General features: G+C 39.9%; 4 protein-coding genes and 1 long non-coding RNA gene across 5 annotated transcripts; 2 read left to right on the top strand and 3 right to left on the bottom strand.

The window, feature by feature from the left end:
* Positions 1 to 4,828: 4,828 nt before the first annotated feature.
* foxi3b (forkhead box I3b) lies at positions 4,829 to 6,969 on the bottom strand. The gene is made up of 2 exons (XM_026179926.2): positions 6,223 to 6,969; positions 4,829 to 6,110 (listed from the first exon to the last, which is right to left on the bottom strand). The coding sequence occupies exons 1-2, from the start codon at positions 6,821 to 6,823 to the stop codon at positions 5,533 to 5,535; spliced, it is 1,179 nt and encodes a 392-aa protein (XP_026035711.1). The 5' UTR covers positions 6,824 to 6,969; the 3' UTR covers positions 4,829 to 5,532.
* A 651-nt stretch (positions 6,970 to 7,620) lies between these two features.
* syce3 (synaptonemal complex central element protein 3) lies at positions 7,621 to 8,724 on the top strand. Its single transcript, XM_026188923.2, has 3 exons — positions 7,621 to 7,750; positions 7,997 to 8,106; positions 8,244 to 8,724. The coding sequence occupies exons 2-3, from the start codon at positions 7,998 to 8,000 to the stop codon at positions 8,426 to 8,428; spliced, it is 294 nt and encodes a 97-aa protein (XP_026044708.1). The 5' UTR covers positions 7,621 to 7,750; position 7,997; the 3' UTR covers positions 8,429 to 8,724.
* Positions 8,725 to 10,478: 1,754 nt separating this feature from the next.
* lcp2b (lymphocyte cytosolic protein 2b) lies at positions 10,479 to 14,998 on the bottom strand. Its single transcript, XM_026188935.2, has 14 exons — positions 14,831 to 14,998; positions 14,470 to 14,532; positions 14,324 to 14,370; positions 14,060 to 14,122; positions 13,922 to 13,956; positions 13,797 to 13,837; positions 12,825 to 13,014; positions 12,155 to 12,256; positions 11,984 to 12,052; positions 11,796 to 11,871; positions 11,619 to 11,697; positions 11,299 to 11,373; positions 10,992 to 11,141; positions 10,479 to 10,826 (listed from the first exon to the last, which is right to left on the bottom strand). Exons 1-14 carry the CDS (start codon positions 14,906 to 14,908, stop codon positions 10,701 to 10,703), a joined length of 1,194 nt encoding a protein of 397 aa, XP_026044720.1. The 5' UTR covers positions 14,909 to 14,998; the 3' UTR covers positions 10,479 to 10,700.
* LOC145431110 (uncharacterized) lies at positions 11,303 to 11,562 on the top strand. The gene is made up of 2 exons (XR_013911465.1): positions 11,303 to 11,401; positions 11,500 to 11,562. It is a non-coding gene; the product is annotated as an uncharacterized LOC145431110 (long non-coding RNA).
* Positions 14,999 to 17,008: 2,010 nt separating the features above from the next.
* Positions 17,009 to 19,183, bottom strand: LOC113034382 (protein Wnt-8-like). Its single transcript, XM_026188899.2, has 6 exons — positions 18,994 to 19,183; positions 18,853 to 18,886; positions 18,614 to 18,743; positions 18,002 to 18,127; positions 17,771 to 17,913; positions 17,009 to 17,674 (listed from the first exon to the last, which is right to left on the bottom strand). Exons 1-6 carry the CDS (start codon positions 19,053 to 19,055, stop codon positions 17,126 to 17,128), a joined length of 1,044 nt encoding a protein of 347 aa, XP_026044684.2. The 5' UTR covers positions 19,056 to 19,183; the 3' UTR covers positions 17,009 to 17,125.
* Between the last annotated feature and the right edge of the window lie 149 nt (positions 19,184 to 19,332).

Here is a 19,332-nt window from a genome sequence, read left to right as displayed (position 1 = left end):
ACTTTCATTCCTCTTTTCTCAAGTGCATACCGAAACCTCTCCAGGCTCTCTTCCACCTGCTCCCTAATTTCACTACAGATCACAATATTGTCTGCAGACATCCCAGTTCAGTGTCTTGTCCACAAACTCTTCAGCTCACCTTCATCTCTCTTCTGATGTGATATTAAAGGATCCACAATGATCTACCAATAATAATACAAGAAATAGAATAGTTGTCATTACAAAGTTGACTCCCTGGTCACTTTATTATGTACATAATATCTGTTATTAAATTAGTTGATACTAGATGTTTGAGGAGAATCATTAAACTTCTATGAGTTGATATGAAGGTAGCAGTAACTAAAAAAAAGAGTGATTACAAAGAAAGTATTCAGAAGACCATCTCTGAAGACCGTACCAGAGGCCAATCCTGTCAGCTAACAGCCGACAGACGACTGAAAAAATGTTGTCTGGTCTTATGACTCCTGATTTTTGCTGAGATATTTGAGTAGCAGATTCAAAATTTGGCATAAAAATGAAAGCATTGATTCATCCTGCGTTGTATTAATGGTGGTGGTCTAAAGGTGTGTGTATTTTTTTTTGGCATGCTTTGGGCCACTTAGTACTAATTGAGGACTGTTTAAACACTACAGCTTAGCTAAGTATTACTGCCACCACATCTATCCTTTTATGACCACGGTGTACCTGTCGTCAGGTGGCTGCTTCCAGCAGGATGATGCACCATGTCACAAACCTCATATTATCTCATTTCATCAATGGGCTCAAAGGTCTCAACAGTCAGATTTTAATCTCGCAGAGCACCTTTGTGGTAGAGTGGATGTTAAGCTGACAAATCTGAGGAAACTATGTGATGCTACCATGTAAATATGACCATAATATGTGAGGAATGATTTCAGCACCTTGTTAAATCTATGTCACAAAGAATTAAAGTAGGCAAAAAGAGGTCTAATCCCGTACTAGCATGATGCAAATAATTAACAGTTTGGTGAGTATACACAACATAATGAGTATCTGCTAAAACTTTTACAGCAATCCAGCTTATAATTGTCAAAAAACAATTACAATGAAAGTCGATAGTCCTGTCCTCAGGAAACATGGATTCAAAATGATTGATAATGCTTCCAATACACTAGTTCTGATATTAAATTTTTGATTAAAAGGGTTAGACTTACTGACCAAAATACTAATACTGCCATCGCTTAAAAAGACACCTGTGTGGATTTTACTTTTAGATACTTGTTAATTTTATCATTATCACTATCATTAACTAGTCCCATCAGATCAACAGTAAAATGCTCACAAATACTATTGGTCAAAAAAATGGGAATACGGGAAAAAAGGTTACACAAGTTACATAAGATGCTGTTCCAGTTTCTTAGATTACTTATTTAGCTTAGCTGATTTGAGATGTATGTATACACTTTATCCCACTCGTATTTCTTCATCTCCCTCCCTCTCAGCAAAGCCCTGTTCATATCGCCATGTTTACTGCATGTTGACATGGAAAATATTTTAGGGGGAAATAGGAATGATTCATATATACACACCGTCTCACTCCTTTCTGTGTTTGTCTTCAAACTTCACTTTTCCCCAAATCGTGTATATAAACCATGTTTAACAAGTGCAGATCAGTCACTGCTTTATTCTCTGGACTCTGCGACACAGGGATGCAGTACAGGGAAGGAGCTGCTGAAGATTTACACTTTTCTTAGGGACAACTGAAGGAATTTTCCTATGGACTATGGCTCTTGGACCAACCTGCTGAGACTATTTAGACACCTTAAAGTCTCCTGTTCTTTGTGTCATGAGGATCAGTGGCATTTCATTTGTCAACGGTTAATTTTAAAATGTGAAGAATTTTAAACATAAGAGTACTTCATGGACTTGGATCCTGGGATGTAAGACCTCATACAAAGCCAGCTTTTTGAACTGACCTTTGAAAAGCATTAAAAACTAAAAGAGTGCTGAGTGACTTTCAAAACTCGCGTAAACCGATTTCCCTCCTTTCATCACCTGTGGAGTGTGTGGAGGTGTTTACACATAACAGCAAGCTGGTAATACAGTGCTGTGGCCATGGGTATGATGACATTTCTCCAGGCTTGATGTTCTACCGTTTACTAAACAGCTTTGACAGGACATAACTGTTTTAGTAAATACAGAAGGCGCGTGTGGTGTGTCCTTGTGTGTGTTTTGGGTTGCTTTGGTACCACAGCAGTTAGCTTTCTGTTCAGGTAGCAGTTATTCAAGGTGAACTGGTGCATCTGCTCACTTTGGAGGAATAAACATGAGCTCATTCCTGCCAGACCTTATTCTCTATACAGTGAGGTGTGATTTTTCCCCCACCCCTCACACATTTATAATCAGGAGAGTTCAGACAGGAAAGATCTCTCATGCACATCAGCTCTGGTACAATCGTTCTCTGTCTCAGTTTATAATATAAACACTACACACGGGCCATGCGTTCCGTTAGTTTGACAGGTGTGTGGAAGACAGCCACGAGCCAGGCGGCAGGTGGAGATGAGGATTTATAGATTTTAATCGCATCACTCTATTGAGCAATATTTCCACTGCCTAAGGCAAAGAAGGTTCACAGCTCTGTATGATTAATGGATGCTCTACTGGGTATCCCTGAGACACAGAAAAGCTACTGTGCCTCACAATAGATGCAGATTAGTTGTCAATACAAGTGCTTATTGGCTTAATTTTTCACTTTCACTATCATTTTTATAAGGTAAAGACAGAGATTCAAGCACCTCTTAAAAGTTTTTATTTCAGTAGACACGCAGTTTTGGACTCAGCAACAGATAAAGACAGGTGAGAAGAACTGCCAGGAGGGAAATAAAGCATAATTGGATGTTATATCACGTAAGACGAATGCATGATCTGTCCACATAAAGACAATGTTCAGTCTAAATCAATAAACAGAGTAACAGGCAGGGGAAGTTCCAAGATACTGAAACATATTGTGTTATGAGTTTCATTAAAAGAAAATTGACTTTGGTTTCAGAGAAGTCTGTAAGTGAAATCCCTCAGGTTTTACCGTTTATTATTTGAAAGGCTCCACCTGGAATTCCAGATTACACGATTTCCAGCCTTGATGTGATAAACAGTTAAGAATTTGCATCGATTTTGTACTGTCTGCCTAAAATGACAGTTTCCTTTGGAGTCTCCGAAACAAAAGTCCTATAATGTTTCTGTTGGCAAAAGTACTCAGGCTTAATCGACTAGGCAAAAAGGACTTTTACCTGCCAGTACAAAGTCTGCACACGATATGGAGTTGGGGGTGGGGGTGGGGGGTGGGGGGTGGGGGGGAATAAACTAATTGGCTGCATGAACCTTTCAATGTGCCAAAGGATTTAGAGATAGAAGTGTGACATGTTGGAACGCATATGCAGCAATACTGACTATACGTTCCTCCTCTTACCTTTATCTCTGACTTCCGTCTCTTTGTCTTTTTCTGAATCTTCATATACTTGGAAATCATATTGCCTCCGAGAAGACTAATTCCCTGAATGAGTTGAAGAGTTTAGGTTTGGCATAAGGGTGGCTATTTTTCAAACAGTTAAATCAGATATCCTAGCAAGTCTGACACAAGTAATAAAACAAGACTTTATGGCCCATCTGAACGCAACTTCTTTAAAATCAGTTATGCAAATTTTGACAGGTTGACCTCGTACACTTTGTCATTTGTGCCAAGATGTTAAATTCCACCTGATCTGTTTCTGAAAGTGTGTCTTTTCCATGTCTTTTCCATCTTCTTCTTCTTCTTGTTTTTGTGTTTAGCGTAAATGAGTGTCATGCTGCCTTTATTTCAGGGTAAATAAAGGCCCGAGGGTGACATTGATCAAAGAGTTTAGATCGTTTTAAATACCAAAAATCAACAAAAGAACAAATTAAAACAACCAAGACGATAGGCATTGCTTTTAATGTTTTTTTATTATTATTATTGTTAGATGGATTTTTCAAATTTTCACAAATCTAGTATACATGTATACTTTAATAAATTCCAAGTGCTTAAATACAAAATGTAAGCTATCTTGTTATATGGCTGTGCTGGTAAGAAATACTTTGTCAAGATATATAAATCCAATTTCTTGGATAGATCTGACTTTACAAAGTTACATTAAAGTTGCAAATTCAGTTTACACAAGTTTTGTAATAAGTACTATTTCTTTATTAGATGTTATATTTTTTTCTCCAAAATGTATACAACACTTAAATATTTACGCATTTTTGTTTTATTTATTGATGTACAAATAAAAAGCTTATTTATTCTTGGCACTTTGATTTAATTCGTTCTCGTTTATTGTTAGGATTGTTCTCATTTGGTATACAGTTTTGACAGTATTAAAATTCATCGGGTAATAACAAATGCAAACTGGATTGAGCTGCTGTGTTCCATTTAGTTGGTAATTCATGCATCAGCATCTTTACAGCTGTTTTACAGTTGGTCCCCTTTCCCCTAATGAAGCTGCTTGCATCCAGTCAGCAGTATGTGTGCACAGATGGTGTGATAGAGAATGACTTTAATGTTTAGAGTAGGGAAGAGGGACAGCATGGGAATGTGGATTTTCACCGTTTAGGAGAATCAGTTAACTATCCATCACACAAAGATCAGGTTACACCGACATGCAGGTTCCACAGTACTGGTCATCGCTTTTCAGACAGGACTATTTTTTTTTGTCACGAAGTGCTTATCATTTTATTTTTGTCTTTTTTTTGGTAAGTGTTTGTGATTGCCTATGGGTAGTTTATTGACTGGGAAAGTGTAATTTATTTATCTTAAAATAAAAAAATGAAAATAAATAAATAATAAGGAAAATGCAGCTGTAACTCAAACCTTTTATTCATATCAAAATGCAACAAATATAGTACACACCATACATTGCAAATCCATTTTACACAATAAAAGTTGTAACGACAAACCAATAGCTCATATGTATAAAATTACACAACACATAAACATATTTACAAACTGCAATTACCGTTAAGACTGTAGGTCAATGAGATGCTTTTGTTTTAGCACTATAAAAAAACATGGTATACATTAACATTTTTACTTGTTTTTTACTTTACAGCAATAACTACAGATGTTTTGTAGACAACAGAATAATTTACCTACTCTAAATATGCTGAGCATTGTAATGGCGATACCATCGGAGAATCATAGATAGCAGTGGAATAGCCTGATGTCAGCACTTCAGATCTAGGATCTGCTAATAATGACTCAGATCAGATAGAAACAAGCTTTAGTTAGAATAAAAGCTGACTGAAGATCTGATAGTGAGTCTGGCTGCGGTTTCAGGGAGTGATAACTATAGTCCGCTGCAGCTGACTAAGCTGTTCCTGTGGGAATTAAAGACTTTTTACGCAGCTTTCACACGCTTTGGTGATCTCAACTGTCTCAGTCAGCGCAAACACACTTTGTGTTTGTGTATTTTCTACAACGGACCCTCTCTTAGAAAAAAAAATAACCAGATGGATTTCCCATCAAGAGTCTCTTCAAACACCTTCTCCCCCATCAACGTCTTATTAAACCTCTGTGCCCTCACGATGATAGATGACACCTGTAGAACTCAGTGTAGGGTAAAAATGACTGTTGGAGCCATTGTACTGATTCAGAATGGGGCTAGTGTAACCTAACGAGGAGTGGCTGGGTGAAGAGGAGAGTGCGGGTGGAGCTGGAACTTGTGGTACCCACTCTGAACCACTGGAGTTGGCCGAATAGGTACTAAAGCTTCCTGGCTGTGTGGGTCTATGTGGCCCATCTAAAGGAACGTTCATCTGCAGCGGCCTGCTCAACCCACTACCTCCCACCTCATTTGTTCCCCCATTGGAGACTCCAGACATTTCAGATAAGAAGCTGCTCAGGCACGGCCCGGGAACTGACAGTGAAGGTGAAGGAATCCTGTCCGTTGCGGGCGACATGTTTAGGCTGGGGTTGCTGGAGTGTTTAGGACTGGCCCTCTCACTGTCACCTGATTCTGGAGGCCCTGAACTGCCATCTCCACTGGACAGAGAATCAGACTTTCTCTTTCTTTTGCGGCGGAAGTTTCCATTGTCGAACATCTTTTCACAGTTTGGGTCAAGTGTCCAGTAGTTGCCCTTACCTAAATTATCAAGGAAGAAAATAAGACTTTTAGAATGGAAGAGACGTAAATAGATTCCATTAAAGTAATTCAAAGCACAACCATAACTATGCAAAATGCAAAAATTACATACCTGGGTCATCCTCATCTCTTGGCACTTTTTTGAAGCAGTCATTAAGGGACAGGTTGTGTCTGATAGAGTTCTGCCAGCCCGCTTTGCTCTTGTTGTAGAAAGGGAAATTATCAGCGACGTACTGATAAATTTGACTCAGCGTCAGTCTCTTGTCTGGTGCTCCATGGATAGCCATAGCGATGAGAGCAGAGTAGGAGTAAGGGGGGCGTACCAGCTTCATCAAATCTTCTTGTGAAGGGAGGGAGAACCAGCTCAGTTCCCCTCCTGGACCGCCAGCACCAGGTGGACCCAGGTAAGGCCTCTGCATGCCATAGTGCTGAGGAACAAACGGAGGGCCGGGATTACCTGGCGGGCCGGTGGTAGCCAGGTACGGCGATGTGTTGATCCCAGAGCTGTTAAACCATAGGTAAGGGTTTGAGGAGGAGCTGGTGTAGTCACTTATCTCATAGGTGGTAGGAGTAGTGCGCTGAGGACTTGGCAGTGAAGGAGGAGGGTAGTAACAGTCGCCGTACATGCTGAGTTCAGGGGGCTCCTGGCCGAGGCTCGGAAACTGCGGGCCACATCGAGGAGGAGACTGACTCTGGGCCTCAAATGAAGACATTGTCAAGTTTCTTCTCACTTCTCTGTCTCTTCTTAATTCTTTGCCTTTGATGGGTTTTCTTCTCAAGACTTCTCAGACTCTTTCTCTCCACTCCAAAAGTCCTGCTCTTTCTCTTTACTCTTGTCTTTGTCCTTGCTTGTATGTCAAGATGTCACCTGGCACACTTTTATCTTTTCCTCTGGAAACGCCCCCCTCTATTTTGATTGGCTGTTTTTTCAGGTGAGCTCATTTTTTTTCCTGTTGTCAGCTAGTTGACTACTTGAGTGGAAAAATAATTTTCCACTCATGGTGTTTGTCCACCATTTGTCATATTTTTTGGATATTACAAGGATACTATTAAGTTTAACCTATGGCAGACAATTTTGTTAACACCCTGGTTTATGATTTCTTTTTAATCTTTACAAACATTTCATGTCAAACATATAAAAGTAGACTACTTGAGTAAACGATCTGATTCAAAAATCCTTAAGAAATAGCCTTAAGGAAACAGTATATTGTTCATGAACAAAACAATATATTACATCAATATATATATTGTTACACAACAAACAGGAAAAGTACTCACTTAATACTTGCCTCCAGCAGTAATGAGGAAAATGGACTGTAAGCAGATTCAGTTTATATAACTCTAGGGGGACGAGATTACCTCCTTGAAATAATATAGGCTTCCATTGCTGAATCCAAATGACCATTTATGATAATATAAAAAATACAGTCACCTACACTCTATTCGCATGATAGCAGGTTTTGTTACAATAGGTTTATTCAATTCATGTGTTAAAATAGTGCATTACTGTGTAGGATATTAAAACCTCATCACAGTTCAAAGTGAGCGTTTGTGACATGACAATGCGCATGCTTATTTTTTGCTTTCTTACATTAGCGCGAGACCCTTATTTTCCAAAGCAGCCGACAAACTGTCCTAAGGTAAGTTTATAAGTTTTGAACATTACCTTCAGACCCCGGCGAGAAAACTCAAGTTTACTAGCCTGCCTCGACAAATGTTACAACATCTTAGTTTTAGAAGTCTACTTTGCTAACTTTTTTTCTGCCCTAACATCACTTTGCTAACAGTAACAGGCTCGTTCCTAGCGTTAGCTAACGTTAGCTATTTTCATGCGGAGGTGTTTGTAAAGGGAGACGTGATAAAATAAATAATACGTGTGCAATCAGGATGGCCGATTCGTCCACTCGCTCCGAGCTTCCACGCATCAGCGACGACGACATGCTGGCGATGAACAAGGAATTGGAGAGGATGATTGAAGACGTTGAGAGTATGTCAGGTATGGGACGTTAACGGTATTGTGGCATATTTAGAGAGGTCAATATGAGCTCAGATAGCTTGGGCGTGAAGCTTAGGTAACTAAAATAAATGTCTGAAACATGCGATGTCACTCTCTTCTTATCTGTCTGCCCGCAGCGCACCTGACCTGGATGGCCTATGATATGGTGGCGTTGCGGACTAGTCCGGAGCTGGGAGTCTCTATGCAAAAGCTGAAGGAAGCTTATCTCAAATGTAGAGCTGCTGTTTGCGGAGACCCTGACCAGGAGTCACAGATTGACAAATCTGCTGAGACTGCTGTCACAACACTTTCTCAGATGTGATGCTTATAAGAGTTTTGAGTTCACAAGTAGGCACTAGAATGAACAAGTTTTAACTTTTAAATGTTAACATTGAAATCCCAACGGATCTGTTTGTTTTTGGTAGCTGGAGGTGGGCATTCATGCCTTGTTTAGTTCTGACTACTTGCACTAAAACAGTATTTTGATGGTTAATTATTCATTTGAATGGACTGTAATGTTTGTTTTCTCACTATTAAACTGCCCTGGTCTGTGTAATTTTTTTAGAAAGATTTTTTAAGTAAATTAATTAAATAAATTAATAAAAATTGAAATAAAAATGTGTTCTGTCATTTTTTTCTTTGTTTTTTGGAGCCCTACCCTAAATGTAAACAGTAAAATATGTGTTTTAGTTTTACTGTTATGGATGACTTTTAGCTGAAATACAACATTGCCATTCATGATTGTCTGTCACATTTGATTTACCTTGTGTATGCTGATAGGTGACTGACTGTTTTTTGTGTGTATGAACTTCATTTTCAGATGGAGAACACAAAGAAGGTTGAAGAAGAAGCTACCTCTAACACCTGCATTGACCTGGTGAACATAATGAGAGAGCTAGATTCCCTTTCAAGCGCCTTGGATCGTCTGGCACGTATGTTTGACTCCCTTACTTGGTACTTCAAAAATGTCAGAAAACAATCATTTTTGCCACTAACGTGAAGTTGCTGATCAATTTGCAAATATGCAAAGCAGATGATGAAACTCCTCTCCCAGATGTGAAATGTGATAACTACAAGGGCATTATGGGCTGGCTCAGCCTTGCTTGTCGGTGTCAGTGGTGCAGATCTGCGTGATACTACATGATGTCTGTCAAACTGTGCTCTGCTGATTGGTAGATAGGAGTAACTGAAGGGTTTTACACGTGGTTGTCCATCAAGCTCTTTGATGTGAGGCATGCAGCTACCTTTTTTTTTTTTTTTTTGCCACGGGGGACAGCTTTGTGCAACAACTGTCAGATCAGTGTGACTTTCTTATCTGCTCACTTAAATATCTAAAAGCCTGGACCCAAATATATATATCTATATATATATAGATATATATATATATATGTTTAATCTAAAATTATGTTTTGATATAGTACATTTTTGCAATGAATTAAGTTATCCCCAACAACAAATCATACGAGGTGTACTCAAGTTAATGTAAAAGTGTTTTAGGTATAATATTTTTGGACGCTTAAGTGGAAAACATTATTTCACTTCTAAATAAATGCAAAGGCTCGATTAATGTTCATTATATATTTCTTTAATTGTAAAATAGTCACACCAATAGTTGTTATCTTTTTACCAAGCTTATTGTTGATGGTCTTGTAGCCCATAACAGCCTTGTACAAATCTACAGTGTTGTCCCTGATGTCCTCTGACAGTTCTTTGGTCTCTATTTTGGTGGAAGAAATTAATTCTGTAGACAGGTGTGCTTAATATACATAATGAGTTGAGCTCAGGAGTATCTATAATTGTTTGACTGATTAAGTGTCACATGGGGACAACCTGAGTTCTGGCTGATTGTATGGGATTATATACATATCTCACTCAGTTTTTGGTCTATATCTTTTGACTTATTTGAGCTGCCCTGCTAAGTCCTGATGTACTAAATAAAGGACAAATGTGTCCATCAGCACATCTCTCAGATTCAACTAATTTGGCTTGCATTACATTGCTATGTAAATCTAGGACACAAAAACATATGTTGTTGTCAGTCACACTGAATTAGTAGTGCTGTTTGAAATAGCAAGACAAACGAGAAAGCAACCTAATATGTCAGTACATGTTTTGTGTTTCGGTTTTAAATTCAGACTGTGTGGTTTTAAAGTGTAATAATATTTGATAGATCTGACACAGCTGTGAAACAAGATATTTGCTTTCTGCCGGCAGTGCGAACCAATCAGAGACAATGTGATCTGATCGTTTGTGTTGGCCACCCTGACAAGTTGGCGTCTCTAAAAATCCAAGAGGCAGTTAAGCAGCAGTCCTCAGAGGTGTGAATAAAGGAGGTAATGCTGTGCTCCTTTGTGAACAAACCATGACACATGTAAGAAAAAAAAATCTCTTTGTGTTTACTAAAAATACAAGTGAGAGCAGCACAAAGATGAATTGCATAACAATGACCTTTGAGAGTGAAAATTGTGACATTTGCTTTACATGTTCTTAAAAAGATTTTGAATAGGCCACGCATGCATGCATGCACACAGATTAGCATATATGAGCACAGAGAAAGGTGCGAACACGCACATTAAAACTGTTGTCAGTGCTGGTCAATGTCCCGTAGGGTGCAGCAGACAACTCTGGGGGTGCTCTTCATGACTCTGGTCTGTGGCATCAATGAGCTGCAGCGGGGTGTGTGTGTGATGGTTAATCAGCTCCTTCACCCCAGGGAAACTCTGAAGCACAAACAGCACACACAAAAAATGATGGGGACCTAATGATGCAGTGCAGCACAACTTAGCATCACACATTCCCCGAGGCAAGATGTGAATAGTTTACTTTAAGCGAGCATGTTGATTTTTTTTTTTTGTAACATTACGCTGTCATTGCTTCCAGTTTACCTTGGTGTTTTTGAGGCCACTGCCGAGAGTGTAGCCATTGCCTTGGTGACGGATCTTAATGTTGTAAACCTTGTCTTGATACAGCAGCATCAGGGTGAAGGGGTGCTCGACTGAGCCGTTAGAGCTGTCCCTCACCACAAAGGCACCATCCTTAAAGATACATACATGTAAATACACAAACCCATACATTCACATTATGCATCCAGTAACATTTCAGATGTGTGTGTGTGTGTGTGTGTGTGTGTGTGTGTGTGTGTGTGTGTGTGTTTTTCTGTCTGCTTTAGAATGAGAAGGTGCAACATCTGACCTTGTTGACCTCCCGAAGAGCAGCCTCAGCTTGGTGTCTTGTCAACTTTCCTCCATACCAACTCGAATCCAAGCCCTGAGCGCACCATGATAGAACAGTCAGTGTAAGTGTAGCGCTATCACAGACAGTTCCAGTTAGACTAGTTAATAAAAGGCAGTGTATAAGATATAAGCATCTCTGTTGTTCTTTCTCTTTGTACAGCATTGTGATCTGCTGTTTCCTTTCTGAAAGTGCTCATGATCTATAAATAAAACCTTAATTGGACCATTGGGTTTTCTCACATTTGTATAAATAACTTAACGCACTTTTTTTTTTAATACCTTTTTTAGTCTTGGTGTCGAATTGTATTCTTCTGTAGATTGTGTCACTCCTGAAGGTTCTGGAATTAATTTACTTGGCCTGAAAGAGGAGAGATTCAACACACACAATTATTAAATAGTTGCATTGAATTAAAGTGAACGTCTTTTTATGCTCATAAATTGTTCAGGCTGTTCTACCTATTGGACACATCAGTAGGCACAGGCACCTTTGGATGATGAGGTTTGCTGATAGTATCTTTTACAGCACTGCCCTCTTGTGGACATTGTTGATGGTGTGAAATAGAAATGATAAACATTGTAACAACAGTGTAACACTTTTGTAGGACACCTGCTATAACTATTCCAGCATGTTGTAGGTTGCATACTTATTTTTGGAATGTCTTTTTGGGATGATCCAGGCTTCTTGCTCCGGTCTAAGTGCACACTTGCAGGAACTTATAAATAAAAAAAAAAAAGGAAATCTTTCAATGAAATGGGCGTACAACACTCATCATAACTGGTAAATTCAGCTTTTTGATTCAACACATTTTTGTTACCTGCTGGTTTTAACGGTCTTTGGAGGATGTGATCCCCCCTTGGGGTTGATGGCAGTGGAGGTTTGAAGGTTCTTTGAGAGAATGGTGGCTCAGGAAGAGGTTCTGTGCACATGTTATCATACATTCAGGACACATTAATGCCAGTTCTGGTTTCAAAGCATACTAGGTAAAGGAGGAGCAGGAGAATTAGCTACTTCCAAAAAATAGAATAAATAAATAGTCAAACCTTAGAAGAAATTGTACAGTGTAGGTAGGCATAACATGCTGCATAAAATTCTCATCACAGAAACCTGTAGCAGAGCTACATTTTCAGTGCTACAGCCTCAAAAAAAGCTGCATAATAATGTTAGCAAACCGCAAATTTGAAGTCATTCCTCTTTTTACCAGTGAGTCACACTAGTCAAAGCAAATGTCACTGATTGGTGCCACAGTCTTGAGTCAGCCTGGGGGTAAAGTGTCTATTTTGTTTGGCTTGAAATTAGTCTTTGTTTTTGTCAGTCTTGTCTCAGACTAATCTCTGAGCAAAAATAGGGCTGCTCTACCCATACAGACAGGTCTAATATAGTCTAGTATCTCTGTGAAAGTGTCCCCAATTCATATAGGCACTGAGATGCTTACATATATAACTGCATTTCTTTATACAGTATTATTCTGAATTGCTCTCCTTTACCTCTTTGACAGTCTGGAGGTTTTGGCCCTCGGGGGGGTCTTGGAGGCTTCGCTAGGTCTCCAGCAGCAGGCTGCTTGTACTTTGCTTCACTTGTCTTGTCCTGTCCTGGTTGTTGCTCAACTACACTGCAGTTGTAATTCTCTGCTTCGTGTTCTGGACCCTCATAGATTGGATCATCGCTCTCATTGTCCTTACCGCAGCCCGGACATGTGATACAAGCAGAGCGCATGAGTGCAACTCATGACAAAAGCAACTTTTTAAAAAAATTTCACATGACGTATTAGGTGCGTAATTAAGCTGTTAGGTGCATACGTACAATTGCTTGTTAAAACAAATATCAACTTGGTAATCACGTTTACGGCAGTGCATTTAGGCATGCAAACATCTTGAAAGCCACCTGCTGAATGTGGCATGATTGTTATCGCCTTGTCTGAATATTTCAGAAACTGATGAACCCCTGGGTTTTTCCCTCACATAGATAGAGGATTTACAGAAAATGGTCAGAAAAAGAGAAAATATGCAGTAAGTGGAATGTCCGAGTTCAAAATGGTAACTAACTCAGCAGTAATTCGATACAACCAAGTTATGCAAAAGAGCATCCCTGAACACACAACACATTGAAGCAGATGGGCTGCAGGAGAAGAAGACGACTCCTGTCAACTAAGAACAGGAAACTGAGGCAACAGTTCACACATGGTCATCAAAGTCAGGCAGTAGAAGATTTGAAAAACATCTAGTCGAGTTTGGCTGCTGCACCACGTCACAAAGCTCAGATCCTCTCAAACTCAACGATTAGAATCAGAACCAACAACTGCAAAATGCCATCGTGTAAACATGGACTAAAATCTCTGAGGAATGTTTCCAGCACTTTGATGCACTCTGTGCCACAAATATTAAGTGATTCTGAAAGCAAAAGGGGGTCCAACAAGCAAGCAAGGGGTGCCTAATGAAGTGGCTAGTGTATTTACTTACGAACTCATCAGATTCCCAAACGTCTACTTCTTGTACAAATACTGTAGTGAAATAAATTGTAAAAAGAGGACAGTGAAGCCTTACGAAAGATGGTAGCACAATGTTACAGACACGGTTAAACTGACCTTTATCTTGTTTCGGATACTTCAGCGGTTTTGATCTGGACAAAAAAATAAAACAGACAGGTTTTTTTTTATGTTCGGTGAGCAACTGTTTTAGAGTCAGCTGAAGATATAAATAGTGTATGTAGTTTACGCTCTTACTTGTGACTAGTAGCCTTCTTGCGCTCTTCTTTGTTGATTTCAGTTTGTATCTTAGTAATTACTCTATAAAGGTGCAGCACAGAGACAAGTAAAATATTATCAAAGATGGTAAGTATCATTATATTATTTATTAATTTAGGGTCCAAAATACTTAATACAAAAAAACATGCAACCAATCAATATAATGAACCTTTTCATGTTTTCAGAGATATTAATTGTTGGGTAATTTGTCAGTGTAAGAAATACACTTTCAGTTAGACTCACGGGACAAAGAGGCAGGGGAACACTTGCAGATCACACTCTGTCATATTCTACATGACATGGATTTGGAGATCATGAAAGTCAGATTTATTGTGATTTCAGAATAATAAAAAAAGAAATGTTACACACACACACACACACACGCTTACCATAAACTGTGCTCCATCTATGCTGCTCTTTGTCACTACTCTGTCACAGCCTGGCAGTTTAAGCTGAGAGGAGAGTGAAGCTTTGAGCACATTTAAACCATGCAAGTTTTCTTGTATGTTTGGTGTTTCCTTAAATTAGCATGAAATGCTACTTTTTAGATAAGGTGTTACCAACTAAAACAAGGCATGAATGAAAAAGCAGGAAATATATCTTTTTCTTGGTTAAAAAGTGAGCTTTTGTTTTTGCAAATTATGCAGTCGCGCTTATCAGATGTTCATAAATAATGTTAATCAAGAGACTACAGTACTTGGAAGGTATAAACATCTCTACTTTCACCTTCAAACTAGTTTTAATACTCACCTTCCGCATGTAGTCCGCTAGAGTTTGGGCATTCCATCCCATCACCTCTGCTTTTGAGGGAACGTTAGAAAAATTCATTCTTGTCTGTTGTGAATGATAACTTACACTTGATAACACAGTGACTTTACTTGCCAGCCATCATCTTACTCATCACTGTGAAATGATCGGTCTAAAATTACCCCTGCTTAAGCACACTTTAAGAATGCGTGTGTTTTTTTTTTATACTCTCTCACCTATTGTGTAAGAGAGTAAAAGGCTTCTGTGGTCAGAAAGCTATGAATAGAGCATGCATGCACTGCAAATGGTCGATCTGTAAACACTATATATATATATATATATATATATATATATATATATATATATATATATATATATATATATATATATATATATATATATAGACTATATATATACACACACACACACACACACACACTTTTATTACCATTCTACCTTTTAGTCTTATTGTTGGTTGTGTTCGGTCTTTTTTCCCACCTGCAGCTTGTGTGAGACCTCTTGGTATCTCACACCCTGGTGATAGAGGAGGGCAGCAATGAGAAGGGGTGATCAATCACGCTCTGACCCCCCTGAGCCACTCTGGGAGAATACACAAGTTCCCCTGGGGGGTCCTTGTGGCAGAACCCCCTACCTCTGTTTTCTTCTTTTATCCTGAATTGGAAACATACCCCTGTGACATGTAACTGCCACCAAATGTGGTATAAATAATAAAAAGTGATGGGTCAATGTAAGTTCTTCCTTAAAAAAAATATTCCTTTACTGAGTCTAAAATGTTTGAAATGCTAAAATCATAAAACTCCTGAAAGATAAATAAATGCAGTTTAGTGGGTGAAAAAAATGTCAAATGCAGGGTCTGCTCAGGGGCATCTCACTTGTAGAGTAAATCCAAGCACAGCTGAGCATCATATGGGAACAATATGGCACCAGTAATGTATTCACTGGAGAGTAGAGATAAAGCGTGAGGGCCTCCAGTGGGGCAAAACCTTCATTAACGCACAGCAGGACAGCATGGGAAATACGGGACATCCCTAGAGGGGAAACAGACAAATGGGAAGTGTGGGAGGGAGCGTTTCAGGTCGGTGAGAGTGTTATTTGTTTGCTTCTGCAGCCAGGAATTTAACTTGATGTTATGCTTCTTTGATCCTTGGTTGTGTTAGAACCCAATTTTGTCCCCAAACAGTACATACGCTAACAGTAGTCTGTTTATTTGTAGAGTTGTGTAACTATTTGCCACAGTGTTTGTGTTTAGATTTAATATGACATGCCTAATTTCACATTGCAAACATGGTTGAAAACTGAAAAAGTGGAATGCATTCGCTGTTTTGCCCCAGGTCTCGGGGCTTTATGATGTAGAGACACCAGATAGTCTGATAATTCATGTCAGAATTTCTCACTTATCTCTGTGTTTTTATTGGTGCAACAGTAACTGTTCTGTAAAGATAGTGAAACAGACCTGTCACCAGACCCATAACTGTTAACATTCCCTCCCCCTACGCCTTCCCCTCCAGCCATGGGCCCCCTGAAGAAGGTAATATCCATGCCATCAGTCATTTAGTGGAATCAGTGGCAGATTTATGACACATCCAGCTGAGAGGCAAGGTTTTGGAGATACAGGGGGTACAGGAGAGAAAAACTGACATGCCAGCAGAGATAGATCTAATACTAATACCTAATTACTTGCAGATGATAAGATTAGAAATCATCTTGCTTTTCAGGGGAAAAAAGTGAGTCATGCTTTTATATAAGTGTCTGATTGCATATACAAGATTCATGTAACAGCGAATAAACACCAGGCTTTAGCTTTAATGTGTTGAGACACATTTGCATTCCATTTGGAATGTGACAAAGACTAGCGTGGGCAATGGTGTCGCCGATTACCAACCAAACACTGTAACTTGAATGGTGGAAGCGCTTCCCTAATTTGTCTTTCAAAGGCTCTTTGCTCTTTGAATAAAAATCAATCCACATTGACATCAAAGTGGTGGCGGATAAACGCTGGATCGACACCTCGGTGTAGCGTAAGCTGCACGATGTTATCCCTGTAATCCCCCTTTTAAAATGCATGCAGTTGATTCTTATTATGTGCGTGCGCGGTGTCAGAAACTGTGGTGGCCCTCTTCTAGAGAAAAACTGAAATTGTAGATACAAATATTTAGAAGGTTTTTTTTTTTTACATTTTTATTTTAATTACAGCATTCTTAATAAATAGACACTAGGATATCATACACGAAAGAGGGGGGAAAGTGCAAACAGACAAATCCATAAACGCAGTCGTTTTCATTTGGGTCCACGATCTCTTCGTTTTCCATCCCCACCGTCCTTCCTGCCGCACACGTGTTTGACTGTAACGTGGGCGCAGTCCTCGCAGTGCACCTTACAGCACCAGTGGAATTTGCAGTTACAGCTACTCATCACCTCCGTGCGCTTTTCTTCCACTCCCAGGCCGCATTCGTGACACAGCCTGCGGCAGCTCCTTCTTTCCCCTTGCGTCAAGCCCTGTCCGTGCAGCAGACACTCCCTGCCCTCCGTGCCGTGCGCCCCCAAGCTGGCGTTCTTCCTGCAGTAGTCTGGAGAGTCCTGTAGGTAGATGAGCTCTGACTGTGCGATGCTGCCGAGCGCGTCCATGATGGCACCTTGGATATCCGCGCTGTTACCGGCGTTCATGCGCTTTTGGTCGATGTCCAGCTTTTCAGCGTGAATGTACTTGATCCTCAAGTAATTGCCCACGGCTCTGAAATCGGACAGCTGTGTCCAGCAGGTTTTGACACTGCAGCTCTCAGACATTCCGTGGCATCTGCAGATACGCGTCATTGTGTCTTTCACGGCCTGTTGGAAACAAGGTTCTGTTAACGGCTGCTGATGCCTTAGCGCTGAGTGATGAAGGGTTAGTAAAGAAGTGCGTGTCGTTTGAAAACAACTCACCAATCGGCCAGCCGCGTTGTTGTGGAGGTTGACAGCAGCCCTAGAGTCCTGACCCGTCTCTTCCGCATCCACGTACTCTTTGGAAATCCTCTCTCCAAACTCCACGTTAGCACTGCAGCCACCCCACAACCATCCGCGACCGCCTGCACGACACAGTTTTGAATACTTAAAGATCATTAATTAAGAACTTGCATGTTGACAAATGGCGCTGTAACTCGTACGTTGACTCACCAAGCTTCCCGTTCTTTGAACCATCGCAGCCACAGTTTTCGAGTTCGCCAAGACTGCAGTTCCTGGTCAGAGTGTACATGACCCCTGCTGAACTGATAGCATGAACGAAAGCCGTTTCTCTGGTGGCTGAATGAGAGGAAACATACAAGGTCTACTGCCACAGCCTCTTATAGGAGAATACATAACCAGCATTGACTAATAACGTGTAGAATGTTGCATTGTTTTTATTATAACTCTGTGATAATCAAGGCCACACTACAAAGGTACAAAGAAAAATAAAGTGGTATAAAGGTCAACATGTCCAAAGGTCACCAACTAAATCAGCATCAAAAACATGAAAAATAGATCCACATCCATGGGTGTGCGTGTGCATATTCAAGCACGGGTAAAAGAGTATTTTAAAGGCAGGTCTGGCCAGGGGCGTAGCAGAGATTGCAACAAGTCTAACAATAGTTCTGTAAAGATATTTTAATTGATTTAATTGCTTTAATTAACACATAAAAAGCATAGAAACACTGGAAATTACTTTTTGCCAGGAAAATCTGGGAAAACCAATCATTTGGTTGGAAATGCCGAATAAAACTTGAGGCTCAATAGAAAAACAATAACTACCTCGTTTCAGTCCTTTAAGCTGGGTTGCGCTGTCGGGGCAGTTCCATCTATCCCAGGCAAACTGGCGTTTGCACTCCTGGACGCCAGTCTGTGTGCCCACCTGCACGCTCTTTGCGTAGGTGAGATAGTCCTGCAGAAGAGGCAGTGACAGTCTGTCCTTTATTTTGTTTTTATTACATTTGAAATGTGGAAAAAAATGTTGCCACAATAAAAGCAATCAAATATATATGTATATATACCTTTGACCCCGTCATCAGAAAATTGCTTGCGACCCTGAGAACAATAATAATAATGATAATAATAATAATAAAAGTCATATAATTCTGTCTTCTGTTCACTTATTTTAAAGCATGCATGCAACTAGTGTATACATGTCTTACCAAGCGTATCCAGGATTGATTCTACACGAAACAAACAGCAGCCAAAAAATTGATTGCGCCATCTTCACCTATCCCGTTGTCGTTATCCTGCTTATAGAGATGTAGGTATTTTGACCCCGTGTGCTGCAGCTTTGTCCTTTACTTGACTGAGGACCAAATAAGTCTTCTTCTTTGTCTTGAGACCCGAGAAAGCTGATTGGGTGACTGGTTCAGGAGACGCCTATTCGCACTTCAAAGGTTGGCATTAGGAAGTAATTTATTTACCTACCAAAGACTGTATGACACCAAGGCACCCGCATATAAGACTAAAAGACTCAGAATTTTACCACCGACAAACTG

This window comes from Astatotilapia calliptera, chromosome 2, assembly GCF_964374335.1.
Source record: "Astatotilapia calliptera chromosome 2, fAstCal68.1, whole genome shotgun sequence".
Lineage (NCBI taxonomy): Eukaryota > Metazoa > Chordata > Actinopteri > Cichliformes > Cichlidae > Astatotilapia > Astatotilapia calliptera.
The sequence above is the reverse complement of the archived record's forward strand: the minus strand, read 5'-3'. Positions and strand labels throughout refer to the sequence as shown.